This window comes from Globicephala melas, chromosome 12 (genome assembly GCF_963455315.2).
Source record: "Globicephala melas chromosome 12, mGloMel1.2, whole genome shotgun sequence".
Lineage (NCBI taxonomy): Eukaryota > Metazoa > Chordata > Mammalia > Artiodactyla > Delphinidae > Globicephala > Globicephala melas.
Genome location: NC_083325.1, coordinates 61,487,919 through 61,502,080, shown reverse-complemented (window position 1 = coordinate 61,502,080; position 14,162 = coordinate 61,487,919). Strand labels below are relative to the sequence as shown.

General features: G+C 41.1%; 1 protein-coding gene across 5 annotated transcripts in view; it reads left to right on the top strand.

Moving 5' to 3' along the window:
* Positions 1-14,162, top strand: part of CRIM1 (cysteine rich transmembrane BMP regulator 1) — a 208,502-nt gene that overhangs the window by 91,093 nt on the left and 103,247 nt on the right. For 3 of the 5 annotated variants that reach the window (XM_030857944.3, XM_030857947.3, XM_030857946.3), the window contains exons 3-4: positions 5,143-5,385; positions 6,440-6,560. The exons of 1 other annotated variant lie outside the window; for it this stretch is intronic. In XM_030857944.3, the coding sequence (XP_030713804.1) occupies positions 5,143-5,385; positions 6,440-6,560 (364 nt within the window). The remainder of the gene's footprint in view (positions 1-5,142; positions 5,386-6,439; positions 6,561-14,162) is intronic. One more of the 5 variants, XM_030857949.3, reaches the window with a different exon arrangement.

Sequence of the window (14,162 nt, the reverse complement as noted above, 5' to 3'; positions counted from 1 at the left end):
TATTTTCTCCATGGAAGAGAGATGGAGTAGAGACACAGATGAATAAATGAAGTCGACTGCAAGAATTATTTAGAAACAGGCTGAGAAAGAAGGTTTTAGAAAAACAATTCCTGATGCTATGGTAACCATAGTTGGGTTCAAGTGACAGGCTGATGATGGGGGAAGGGAAGGATGCTGGGTGAGTGTTCTAGATTATCTGTTGAAAAGTGAATAGAGGGTAGAATGAAGAGGAGAATAAAGCTAAGACACTTAACGATTACAAAATAAAAAAAAAAATTTAGATCTTAGAAATCTAAATGCTTTGAAAGCATCACTTTACAATTTGCCAAGTCAGTATAACAGGCTTGAATTTTCTGCCTGCTAGTCATGAACTTAACAACACATCCTGGAAAAATTAAAGTAAAAACTGTTAGAAATATGAGGAGAAGTTGCTGGTTCATAGTGGGAGATTTTTTATAGATCCTTCTTGGAAATCAGGTAAAAAATGTAAGATGTAAGTGAGCTGAATGTCATAATTAAGCTTGATTTAATAGATTTGCAAGTTTGGATTCAATAAACAGAGAATACATGTCCTTTCCAAATACTTGTGTATTCAAAAAGTTGGCCATAGGCCACATGTACATACACGCATGCCAAAAAAACAAAAACAAAAGATAAACTCAAGAAATTAACAGAAGTAGAAAATTGTATAGCCTACATTTTCTGGCAACAGGGCAGTGAAACTATAAATTAAACTGAAAAGGAAAGCCAAGGAGAAAGAAAGGAAAAAGGAAAGCCATGCAGAAATTTATTAGCGCTGTCCTAAAAAGTCCTTAGTTAAAGAAGAGATCAAAACTGAATTAGAAATGAGTTACATTGAGAGTAGGACGTATCAAAAATTAGAATATAACCAAAGCAATATTTGGCTAAAGTATTAAAATCATAATTAAAGTTATTCACACTTCTGAGAAAGTGAACTAAGTGAACTAAGCATCAATTTTAAACCTAGAGAAAAGCAATTTTTAGCAATATTTGGCTAAAGTATTAAAATCATAATTAAAGTTATTCACACTTCTGAGAAAGTGAACTAAGCATCAATTTTAAACCTAGAGAAAAGCCAGGTAAACAATCTGAAAGACAAGGAAGAGATTCAAAAACTTGAGAGAACCCATGAACACATAAACCACAAAAAAGAAAGCTTGCTCCATAAAGCCTGAAATGAATTTGTAACTCTAGATGAATGAGGTATTTCTTAATGTGTATATTTCTTAATATATATAAATGTTATATATATTTCTAATATATGTTAGTATAGATAATTCTAAAAAAGGTGGAACACCTGAATAATCTAATAACCAACAAAGAAATCTGTCCTTTCCTCCTTTAAAAATATACTGAGTTCAGATAGGTTCATGAGTTATATGAAAACATCAAAGAATAGATAATTCCTATGGTATATGAACTGCTTCATAGCCGAGAAAGAGGTAGAATGATAAACAGGTCATTGAAAAAGTTAGTATAACTCTGGAACTAAGACCAGATGAGGCCAGCACACACACACGAAAAGAGAGAGCTCCGGGCTAATATTACTCAAGCTTATTAATCTAAAAATCTTAAAATGTTAGGAAGTCACACCCAGCTGGATCTTTAGAAAGAGGGTTTATTCTAAGAAAACGAGGCTGGTTTAAAATCTACTAATTGATTATATCAGTAAATTAAAGGGAAAGCCAATATGAATCTTGAGAAAAGTTGAAAAAGCATTTATAAGATTTAATCCTCTTATGTGGTACCTTATGCCACGTGTGTTACTAAGGCAGGTCTTCAGAAGTAAATAAATCTCTCAGGGCTTGAGCTGCAAAATACATATCAGTCAGTGACAATGTTGGGACTGTTAAAAGAAACTTAAAGAGCAGAATAACTAGGAAGATCTAATATGTTGGGTTTTAATGAAAACATCTTTCTTTGAAGCTTATGTTTTAAAAATCTGATTATACATACCAGATATTTTCTAGAATGAGAATGTAATGGAATGTGATACAGAATAAGTTAATCACAGCACATTAACAAGAGCAGAAATTAAGTTCTGTTTGCAGTTAAAGTCATAGCACTCTTATTAATTATGAGACCATGTGTTTGTGTTTGACAGATAAGAGATCTACTCAGTGTGCTTTACACACTCCATCACCCATACAGCCACGATTTGCTTTCTCCTCCTCAGCTCTTTGATTTGTTCTGCCCACGCTGATGGGGATCCAGGAGTGGAATTCCTCTTAATTGTGTTCTCTTCTGAAGACAGTTGCTTGGGCTTGTAATATGAAAATTGGATATATGTATCCTCTGTATATCCTGCCGCAGCCACACTGGCCTCTTGCTCCTCTTGGGACGTGCAGGAGTGCAGTAGCTGTGCCCTCTGCTGGGATGCTCTTCTCCCAAGTATCTCCATGGCCCACCCTTCACTCCTTCAAATCTGTTCAAACATCAGCTTCCCAGTGATGCCTGTTCCAACCAAATTGTTTTTTGTTTGTTTTTTAATTTATCTTTGGCTGTGTTGGGTCTTCATCGCTATGCTCAGGCTTTCTCTAGTTGCAGCGAGCAGGGGCTACTCTTCATTGCAGTTTGCGGGCTTCTCATTGCAGTGGATTCTCTTGTTGCAGAGCACAGGCTCTAGGTGCGCAGGCTTCAGTAGTTGTGGCACGCAGGCTCAGTAGTTGTGACACACGGGCTTAGCTGCTCTGTGGCATGTGGGATCTTCCCAGACCAGGGCTCGAACCTGTGTCCCCTGCATTGGCAGGTGGGTTCTTAACCACTGTGCCACCAGGGAAGTCCCCCGACCAAATTGTAACTGACCCCCACTTCTTCCATGCACTCTAATTCCCTCTTGCTCTGTTCTATTCCCCCACCCAGCACTTATCACCCTCTGCTACTATATAGTTTGCTTATTTATAATATTTATTGTTTATTTTATATCACCCTCCAGTGCATTGTAAACTGTATAAGGGCCAGGATCTATGTTTGTTTTCCTTGTGGTGTATCCCAGGCTGCTGGAACAGCAGGCACTCAAGAGATATTTTTTAATGAATTTACTAGAACTATGAGTATGAAGGCTCTCCTGTGCTATCTTTTGATTAGACAAGAATAGTTACACAAGGAAGATGGATGATGAAATGAAAGATACAGCAATCAAGGTAGAAATGACCTGAGGGACACTTGATTTTGGAAATAGACCTACTTTTGTAATATAAAGAGCTAAGTGGACTGGAAGTAAGGAAGCTTGGATTCTTGCTTTAATTTTACCACTGACCTTAGACACATCGCTTGAATTCTTGGGCCTCAGGTTCTTTATCTACAAAATAGACTAAAATTTTTAGTTTAGAAGGCTGAACTAGGAGACCTCTTGCATCTAACCCTGCTTTGTGCTTCTTTGTAGATTTTACTTTAGGAAAGACAGAGCTTATGAACGTACCCCAATACGACATGGCATTATTTTCACCCAACATTTTCCGAACTCTTTCCACTCAAGGTCATGAGGCCATGATGATGTGCTTTTGGTTTATTTCAGACTTCTCTTTTCTTTTTTTTTTTGAGTTTAAAAAGGTATTATTATAAAATAAAGGTATCTTTATTTTAAAAAATAGTGATAAAATATGCATAATGTAAAACTTGCCTTCTTCACTATATTTAAGTGAAGGCATATTAATGCCACAGTTCAGTGGCATTAAGTACATTCACATTGTTTGTGCAACCATCACCACTATCCATCTCCAGAACGTTTTTTCTTCACACACACACACACACTATATTTTATTTTTACAAGAGATAAATAGACTGACACCAAGCATTGTAAATGGATGACCACAACAAAAGCAACAATGATTGCAATTACCAAACACGAAACACACTCATGCTATGTCATAATATTGACATTCAGTCCAGTAATCCTCCACAGTAACAGCTCCTTTACTTTGCAGTGAAAATTGATTTGTATATTTTTTGCCTCTGGGTCCTTGTGGGATTTTTTTTTTATTCGAACAGAAAGTCACAAAAATTATAATCATCCTCATCAGTTCACTCAGTCCCATGTAATTAATTTTTTTTCATCTTGATCTTTTGTTAGCACTTTTATGAATTCATCAGTTTTCCATTAGAGTTCTGAAAATGCTTCTTCATTTGGTTCAGCACTATAGTCAGTTACCAGAAACCTGTACTTGTCAGAGTCTTCTCCATGAATTCCTCGAAGATGAAACCCTTTTATAGGAACATTTGTGCAAAAGCATCAGAGTACACCCAGAACTGTCTGTAAATGACAAAAGACTTAAAAATGACCACGGTTAAAGATTTGGTGACAGTTCATAATAATGCAATTGACAAGGGCCTAATGTGGCTATAAGTTTCTTAAAAGCTTAAACCAAGAAACTGAGCTATGGACTGGGGCTCCAGAAGCTAGGGCTTTGCTTGATTTATTTTTCTTATCTGTAAAATGGACGTGCAGCAATAGGTTGGTGACATAATACTGTAGAAAGGAGAGTGAGGTACATTGGATGGATTTCTGCTAGGGATGGAAACACACCAGATGCCATTTCGGGAAATTACATGGGAATTTGGCCTCAATATCCATCTTGCTAAAGCTTTCATATCATCTTAATCTGTTCATCTCCTCAAATTTCAGAGCTTGGAGGTCGAGTTCCTCCGTGGTGACTGTCATGCATCTTGTCTTCAGTCCCCAAAGCAGCCATTAGGTATTTGTGGGCCTGTTTTGGTGTTTAAATGTACACTGTTTTCAAAGAACGGCCCTTAAAACTCCTCTTAAACTTAAAGATCTTTCCATTGGTCAGTGACTGAGCCCGGTTTTCAGAGTCTCTGCGTCACATAGGCATCTTCCCTCCGCCTTTCTTCACCTGGTCTATGTGCTGGACATGGATTGTTCAACACAAGGGAGGGGACGGGCGGATGGAGAAGGCAGCTTCCACCTCTTGCTCTGGTGTCATGAGCAGGTCACAGGAAAGATTTCCATGGGCGGCTTAGCTGTGTTTGAGGGTTCTCACCAGATTTCTGTCCCTCCTGTACTCTTTGTTAGTTAGTCTATCATCAGGGCTGCCTGCACTTATGGGGAGAGTGCCCCATGCTGCCCCTGGGCCTGTGCTAAACTCTTTCTCTCCCATTTAGAAGAGAAGCCAGATTGCTCCAAGGCCCGCTGTGAAGTCCAGTTCTCTCCGCGTTGTCCTGAAGACTCCGTTCTGATCGAGGGTTACGCGCCCCCCGGGGAGTGCTGCCCCCTCCCCAGCCGCTGCGTGTGCGACCCCGCGGGCTGCCTGCGGAAAGTCTGCCAGCCAGGATACCTGAACATACTTGTGTCCAAAGCCTCAGGGAAGCCGGGAGAGTGCTGTGACCTCTATGAGTGCAAACCAGGTATGCACGGGCTTGGTCCCAGCAGCCTCGCTGCTTTGCATCAGAGGGCAGCAGCAGCCAGCCTTCCCCCGCCCCCCTCCCCACCCTGGCCACTTGACAGTGGGACGCTGCAAACTTGCTACTCTGGGCCAACGGCAGCCTGGCTTCTGCCCTCCAGTCAAGAGAACCAGATAATCCACTGGTACAGAAGTGCCTTCAGAGAGGGACCCTGTCTTTTTCTCTTCTTCTTTTTTCTTCCTTCAAAGTATGCTTGATGGGGGCCGTAGGGTTAAAACTTATGGTACTGTGGTTGCCTGCTTCATTCCCCCAGAGGAGGTCGTCGTCCTCATTTGCAGATATATCTGTCACTTTAAAGTATTACATTTAAAAACAATCATCATACATAAAACAAAGTTATTTTTAGATAAATATATGCATCAAAATGCCAGACATTTTATAATGAAATACTCAGCCCCAGTCTTCCTCCTTGCCAGCTCCCCACCATCCGTCTGTTAGCTTTATAGCATGTGCTAAGTCATCTTTGACTGTTTACTCAACTTCTTTGCCACATTTGTTTTGTAGTCATGTCCCAGCTGTTTCTGGATCTATGGTATTTCTAACATCTCTGTTCTTGTGGCTGCGTTTCTGATGTGGTCTGTGAATAGGTCTGGACTGCAGAGGTTTCCTCTTCCAAAGTTTCTAACCATGGGTCAGATTTTTTTTAACTGCTTGGTAAATGCTCAAGCCAAGCAAGCCCTTGTTCGTCTCTTGAGCTGTTTCATCAGAAATGCCTTGGGCTGGTCGTCACCATCCCCAGAACCACCACTGGTTTAACTCTCTGTCTTTCTCTGTGTCTGCATCTTAACTCTTCAGTGTCTTGTTCCCTTCTTTTCTTGAACAGAAGATTGGGGTCATATTACAGTTCTCTAACGTTGATGGAAATGAAAATGCCAGTGCTAAGACAGGGTTTCCAGGAAGCAAGGAGACTACAAAAATTTGAAGAGCCAGTGTTTCGTTTGGGGACTCAAAATGCAAGGAAACGTAACGGTGAATGGTGCCTCTGTTTGCCCCCCAGTTTTCAGCGTGGACTGCAGCACTGTGGAGTGTCCCTCCGTTCAGCAGGCCGTGTGCCCCCTGGACAGCTATGAAACTCAAGTCAGACTCACAGCGGACGGTTGCTGCACCCTGCCAACAAGGTCGGTCCGTCATTCGTTTTTTACGCTTTCTCCTCTGTCCTGTGTGTTAGCATCACGAAAGGCACGGTTTCAGGCATGCCGTTTGTTTTCTCCAAGGGTCAGAGAACCCTAATATCCTCCTGTTTCTATGGAGAAATCACTGAACGGTTACTATGACTTGGTAGTTCCATGTATCGTTCCTGGGGCCAAAGTCAACTGTCCTCAGGTTAAGTCCCTAATCCTTAGAGGTTCCTCAGGTTGGGGTGCCTGTGCACTTTTGCAGGCTGCAAACTAAACAGGCACGTGTGTCCCTCAGTCTGGAGCCGGGGAGGCAGCAAGGTATCGATCCATAGTGGGCATGTCATTTTATCCTGTGCAGTGAATCTTACAGGTGTTTAACCATTGTTTCCAACGGGGTGAAACACTGCATGCGTCATAGAATTGCTCCCCAGGGATCCTTGACGTTTGCAATCACACCTCTACCCAGACCTATAACTTGCTGAGGCAACAAGGAGTTTAACTTCCTATAATGCTTTCTGGAGGAACAAGCACATCTCTCTTTGGCTTGATGGGGAAAAAGCTGCTGTCAGTTTAGTCTTAGTAGCCGGACATCCCCTTAACCCTGCAGGGCCAGACTTACTCCAGAACGCAAGCGTCCCCAGGCCCCCCATCCTTGACAGTCTTCATAGCACCACCGTAGAGCTGGTACTTTGTGCTTTGCTTTGGGAAAGACCGTGCTTGGAATCATGGGGTTTACGTTCTATTTCCCCTGTTGAGTGCCCTCCCCTCTTCCCTACCAGGTCCTCCCCTCCATATTTCCCAGGTCACTAAGTCATGATTTTGACTAAGCCATCTCATTTCTTTGAACTTTTGCTTTACATTTAATATCCAGAGTTAACATGGTACCTTCCTTAACCCCATATCTATGCTCTCTCTCCCTCAGTCCCTGTGCCAGGCACTTAGCATCTGTGTTTGTTGCATGAGTAATTGTGATTAAACAAATAGTTTGCTAAGGTAGGAATGTGTATGGTCTGTAGTTAAGGAAAGTATCAGTCATTTGTCCATGATTGAAGTAGACATCCAGAGTTTGTTCTGATAACTACTTTTTTCTTCTTCCTTCTCTTAAAACATGTTAATTCTTTGACATTTACTAGCTATTGTTGTGTCAGAAACCGTAGGATTCTCTCAGACATATTTTACAGGACTTGCCCTATCCTTTATAGTGCATCATAAAACAGGTGCAGAAATTTTTGTGAAGGTAACATACAGTGGCGTAGCACTTTCTTACGACACTACGTTGTGATAATTTATGTGAAGATGTTTGGAAAGGGTTGAAGTATTGTGCAAACATAAGGTATTACTAATCAGTAAAGGAGGAAAATGGAGTATTACTAACAGTGACAGATGTCCCTTCAAGGTCTTCATGAAAAGGAAGGTGGCACATGATATTAAGACCATCTAATTAATCAAAACTAAGCCAGTTGTCAATTAACAAGACCTGTAGAGAGCAAAAGGGACATTTCTCAACTCACCGTTGTAAATGTAACATAGCACCATTTGTATGTAGGAGGCACAGCAGGCTATTTTTTTCACTCTAAGGGGTCGAAATGGATAGAAGCAACAGGAAGACATACTTAATTTCAATTTAAGGGAAAAAAATTTCTTACAACTAATGATGTACAGTCATGCACTGGGCTGCTTCCTGAGATAAACTGAGCTCCCTGGGGCCGGAGAGATTTCTTTCCGTCTGGATGGCCACCTTCCAGGAATGCTTAGAAGAAATGTTACCTTGGAAAGGAGGTTCAAGTAGAAGCCTTCCGTTTTTATCCCCAAGCTTCCGTGAGTCTGGTAAACATAAACCTTAGGGTGATTATTACGTATTGACCTAATTTTGACTTTGGCATTCAGAACCAAAGGATATTCAGTTAAAGGGCTCTAATGAAGAAATTGGAAGCATGGAGAAGGAAGCCATCCAAAAATCCCAGGGTAAATTATTTGCAGGGGGAGATAAGTTCTCACAGCTCTTTGGTTTCCTGTATTTTAAATAGTCAGTGACCCTTCCTCCCCTGCTGCCCCTTCTCCACATGCATCCTGTGTTCCCACCTGAACTGGATTCCCTCCATCCCCCAAGCTGTCTCGAGCTCTGGGCCTTTGCATTTGCAGTGGGCTCTTCCCTGATTGCCTTCCCCTTCTACAAACTTCTCCTCTTTCAGGACTACATTTCCTTCTCTTTGAAGTGTTTTTCAGTCTTCAGCCCCTAAAGATGACTTAGGTGTCTCTCCTCTGCTCCCTTGTAATCTAATTCCCATGTATCTCTTTTTTTTTTTTTCCCCCTGTATCTCATAGCCCTTTTCATAATACATGGAAATCATTGGGTTTTTTTGGTCAGTCTCTCCTACTCTCTGTGCTTCTCAGGGAAGGGAGTATTTTATAGCCTCTGGTACATAGAACAGGACTTGATATAAAATGGTAACCGACATTTATGAATGAGTGAATGAATGAATGAATGAATGAACAGGCCCACTATTGGCCATGATGACTTATATGTTGAGGAAGAGAAAAATTATCTTCCTGCCATTAGGTGGTAATACCACTCCTTGTCTCACTATAAAACCCTTGCAGTTTCCCCCCAACCCCCTTCTTTATGGCCAGTCCTCAGTATTGCAGAAATCCTCCACTCCAAGCACTGGGCTCACCTCTCAAAGCATGAGATGTCTTTATCTCTCCATTCTACCTTTTCTAATAGTATTGTTCATCCTGCAGGACTCCCAGTTAAATTCTACTTTATCCACAAGGTCTTTGTTCTTCAGCCAACACCCGTCTCACTAGGTACTCCCAACATATCCTGTCCATGTTGCCAATTAATCATATACTTCCTTGCATTGTTATGTAACTGTTAACATGGGTAAAGTCTTGTCTCACCAGCTAAAGGACATTTCTACAGGTCAGGAATTGTGTCTTCTTTCTTTTCCTCTGTGTATGCATTAATTATGAATGAATCAGTAATGCAGAATACACTCAGACTGTGACTTAACCTAGTTGAGCATATTAAATGGGTTCCCACTTATTAAGGAGGATGACAGACAGGTCATACTTTGATAAGAGAATAAAAACCCAAACAATCACGTGAAAGTGGAAATGAAAAGAAGAGAGCCTAATATGTTGTAATACTGGTAGTATTTTAAGAGAAGAAAACTACCCAACTTTATCCTTGTGTGTGATCCACGTCAAAGGTTTTCTCTTTGAGACCATGATTAGGTATAAAGAAGAGCATTTTAGAATATGCAAAGCCCTGTTATGATGACTTGACCTTTACCAGCATATTTATAAAGAGCACTGTTAAGAAATTAGAGCCATTTGAGATCAAAACTGATTGTGTGGCGAATTCAGGGGGAAAAGCCCTTTATAGTCAGGACAGAGTAAGGTAAAATATTGGAAACTTTAGCATTAGAGGTTTACCTTAGGTGGAAGTCACAGCCCTTTTTTTGTAGGACTTATTATACTTGCATAGACTAAAAAAGGAATTTGTGGACATTCTGCCCTCATCTTAAAGAATAAATCCCTCCCTCCTTCATTACCATCCAAATGGAATTGCCATTCCCAGTGAGACTGTGTCACCCATTAAGGCCCCTGACTGCCCTGTTTGGGTGTAAGTACTTGCTCACTTGGTGAATTTTCTTTTGAGTTGCCTGTTCTCAGTTCATTTATTCATTCAGTTATTCATTCATTCATGGAACATGAGCTGAGCTCTTCCAAGTGATAGATACTCCCCTCCAGATGTCCTTATGGTGCATGGATATCTCTTTCCACTTCCATGCCTGACAAGTACTGGTTCTCCCACCCACCTCTGCCCTTTCTAAGGATACGTTAGTCCTTTTCCCCTTGCTGAGTCTCTGTGTTTTCTTAATGGCCCATCCTTCATTGTCCCCTCTTTTGCTGTCTTTTCTCCTGAACTTCATCCTGTTTAGATATAATTCTTTGTGATAGAACTATCATTTTAAAATCTTCCTTCCCTCAACTTGGTTTAGGTGTCCAAGCACTCTGCTAATTCTTTTCATCCTCTTCTCTTCTGTTGGTGCTAGAATATGTTGTGAGGTGTATGGCAGCTCATCATACCTTTCAGGAGATAGTGAAAAGGAATGAGACTTAGTGGCTCTGGGCCTTAAACTGGGCCTGAACCCTGCATGATGACAAAAAGGAAAAATGGGACTGTCCATGGGGCTCATGACACCTCATGGTCTTTGCAAGACCCTTTGTACATGTGTGCATGTGTGCATGCCAGTGCCTCCATGGAAAAGGAAACTTACAAAGAGAAAGTTATGTCAAATCAAATGATGTCTTTGCAGGGAAGGAAAAACAGGAAAGTCTTTAAGTAACATCTAGGTGGCAGTAACAGTGACAGCTTAAACTTGTACCTTGCTGTTTGCAAAGTATTTTTTATTTTTGCTGCCCTCATTTTGTCATCTTTCTGGCTCCGTGAGAAACTTATGGATATGAAAACAGAGGTTGAGAGAATAAGTGACTTGTGCAAGATCACAAATGTTTTTTGGACAGAGCAGGTCCAAGTCTTCAGCCCAGGTTCTTTGATTCAAAGCCCTATACTCTCCAGTGCAGTTTTTTTTTTTTTTTTTTTGTACAGTGTTCTGTTGTTGTTTTTAAGTTCAGGAAATATATTAAAGAATATGAATTTATATCTCACCATCATGTTTGTTTATATCAGCATAGTACATATTAACACAATATACCCATGTTTCAGTTACACATTGCTGTGTAACAAGACACCCCCAAAAGTAGTTGCTTAAAACAATGAAGATTTATTATTTCTCATGCCTCAGTGTTTTTTTTTTATTTGATAGCATTTATTTTATTTTATTTTTTTTTAACATCTTTATTGGGGTATAATTGCTTTACAATGGTGTGTTAGTTTCTGCTTTATAACAAAGTGAATCAGTCATACATAAACATATGTTCCCATATATCTTCCCTCTTGCGTCTCCCTCCCTCCCACCCTCCCTATCCCACCCCTCCAGGCTGTCACAAAGCACCGAGCCAATATCCCTGTGCCACGCGGCTGCTTCCCACTAGCTATCTACCTTACTACGTTTGTTAGTGTGTATATGCCCATGACTCTCTCTCGCCCTGTCACAGCTCACCCTTTCCCCCTCCCCATAACCTCAAGTCTGTCCTCTAGGAGGTCTGCGTCTTTATTCCTGCTTTACCCCTAGGTTCTTCATGACATTTGTTTTCTTAAATTCCATATATATGTGTTAGCATACGGTATTTGTCTTTTTCTTTCTGACTTACTTCACTCTGTATGACAGACTCTAGGTCTATCCACCTCATTACAAATAGCTCAATTTTGTTTCTTTTTATGGCTGAGTAATATTCCATTGTATATATGTGCCACATCTTCTTTATCCATTCATCTGTCGATGGACACTTAGGTTGTTTCCATCTCCGGGCTATTGTAAATAGAGCTGCAATGAACATTTTGGTACATGACTCTTTTTGAATTTTGGTTTTCTCAGGGTATATGCCCAGTAGTGGGATTGCTGGGTCATATGGTAGTTCTATTTGTAGTTTTTTAAGGAACCTCCATACTGTTCTCCATAGTGGCTGAACCAATTCACATTCCCACCGGCAGTGCAAGAGTGTTCCCTTTTCTCCACACCCTCTCCAGCATTTATTGTTTCTAGATTTTTTGATGATGGCCATTCTGACTGGTGTGAGATGATATCTCATTGTAGTTTTGATTTGCATTTCTCTAATGATTAATGATGTTGAGCATTCTTTCATGTGTTTGTTGGCAGTCTGTATATCTTCTTTGGAGAAATGTCTGTTTATGCCTCAGTGTTTTAACTGGGAGGTTCTTCTGTAGGCAGCTGGTGGGTCATCTGGGGCTAGATGTCTACGGTGGCATCATTCTCACATATCTGGCTGGAAAGACCTGTCACCCCCTGTGTGGTCCTTCATCCTGGCTCCTCTGTGTGATGGCAGAAGCAAGGGAGGAAGCAGCAAAGCCTTAAAAGAGACCAAGAACTTGGAAGTCACACAGCATGACCTCCACTGCATTCTGATAGTGTAAGCAATTCACAGGGAGAGCCTTGGTTCAAAGTGTGGGGCAGTGGATTCCACCTCTTGATGGGAGAAGCTGCAAAGAATTTGTGACTTTTTTTTTTTGCGGTACACAGGCCTCTCACTGTTGTGGCCTCTCTCGTTGCGGAGCACAGGCTCCAGACGCGCAGGCTCAGCGGCCATGGCTCACGGGCCCAGCCGCTCCGTGGCATGTGGGATCTTCCTGGACCGGGGCACGAACCCGTGTCCCCTGCATCAGCAGGTGGACTCTCAACCACTGCGCCACCAGGGAAGCCCTGTGACCATTTTTAATCCACCATAACATACATGTCATCAAAATAGGGGCCTCCTTAGGTTTCATTTTCTAATGGTCGAAAGTTGGTGGAGTGTTGCAGCTCTGTGACCTTCTTTCCAAAGACTAAATGTCCTTCTGGCCCTGGGACTCAGGGCCCTCCTTTCTCTCAGCTGCTCTGTTTCTGCTTCTCCCTTCACTTGCCAGTCAGCAGTTCACCTGGGAGTAGATAAATGATTTAGGAGCCTCTGAGCACCACCTCGACTTTAAGCATCATTTAGCCAGTCATTATTTTTAACTCCTCTCTTTATGGAATGTTGTGACTATCTAGTTAATCTTGGTTTTCTCTCATCACACAACAGGGAATGCCATTTTTGCACGCCATAAGATCTGCCTGATAAAACCAGGTCAATTTTTAAAACAAACAGAAAAAAACCCAAACTTTCAAAGATGTACATAGTAATTCCCTTGGTAATGGTTGATTCTGGCATGGATAGTTGTCTGAGAGAAATATACCCACCAGGTGTGGCTGGAGGGTAGATCCAGCCTGAGCTGTACCTCTGTGCATCCCATGTCCTCCTGTGTCGGCCAGCTTAGACTGTTTTGTTTTTTCTCTGCACTCCTCACCCTTTGCTATCCCCGATGTATGTGCTGCATTTTATAGAGTTTTCTCTTTGCCTCTGTAATTTTTCACCAGGCTTTTTAGATACAGGTTCACAGGGGAGAAGTCAACTAGTTAAAAATCTAAAAAGTAATACCTTTACTCTATTCCCTTTTACCGTAAGTCAAATGAGTGTTTCAATATCCTTACGCCTTTTGCTTTGTTATGTAACTGTTCTTATGTTTTTATTAAGAAGATGAATGAATATAATATGTTATTGACAGTCACCCATTCTAAATTTATTTTAATGAGATTTGTCCCCAACTTTTTGTTCTGAAACATTCTGTTTTCAATTTCTGTCTCTAAATATCCATTCCTTAATAGTTATTTAGAAAAGTCCAATCCAGTTATTTTGAGGTGGAAATAAATTAAGTCAGTGTTTATAACGTTGAAAAACTTAAAATAGGGTTTCTCCTGGGTTGTGTGCAGTGTATCAAGCCAGGTTCCCAAGCTCTCTCCTGTCTGCAGCCTCTCTCTGACTAAGGGGTCTGATTCTCTTCCAGAACCTATATCCAGAACATTTATATCTCTTGCTTTCTGAGACTATACTGAAAATCCTCTTTTATTCTTAAATCAAGATTTGGAAGCATTTTTA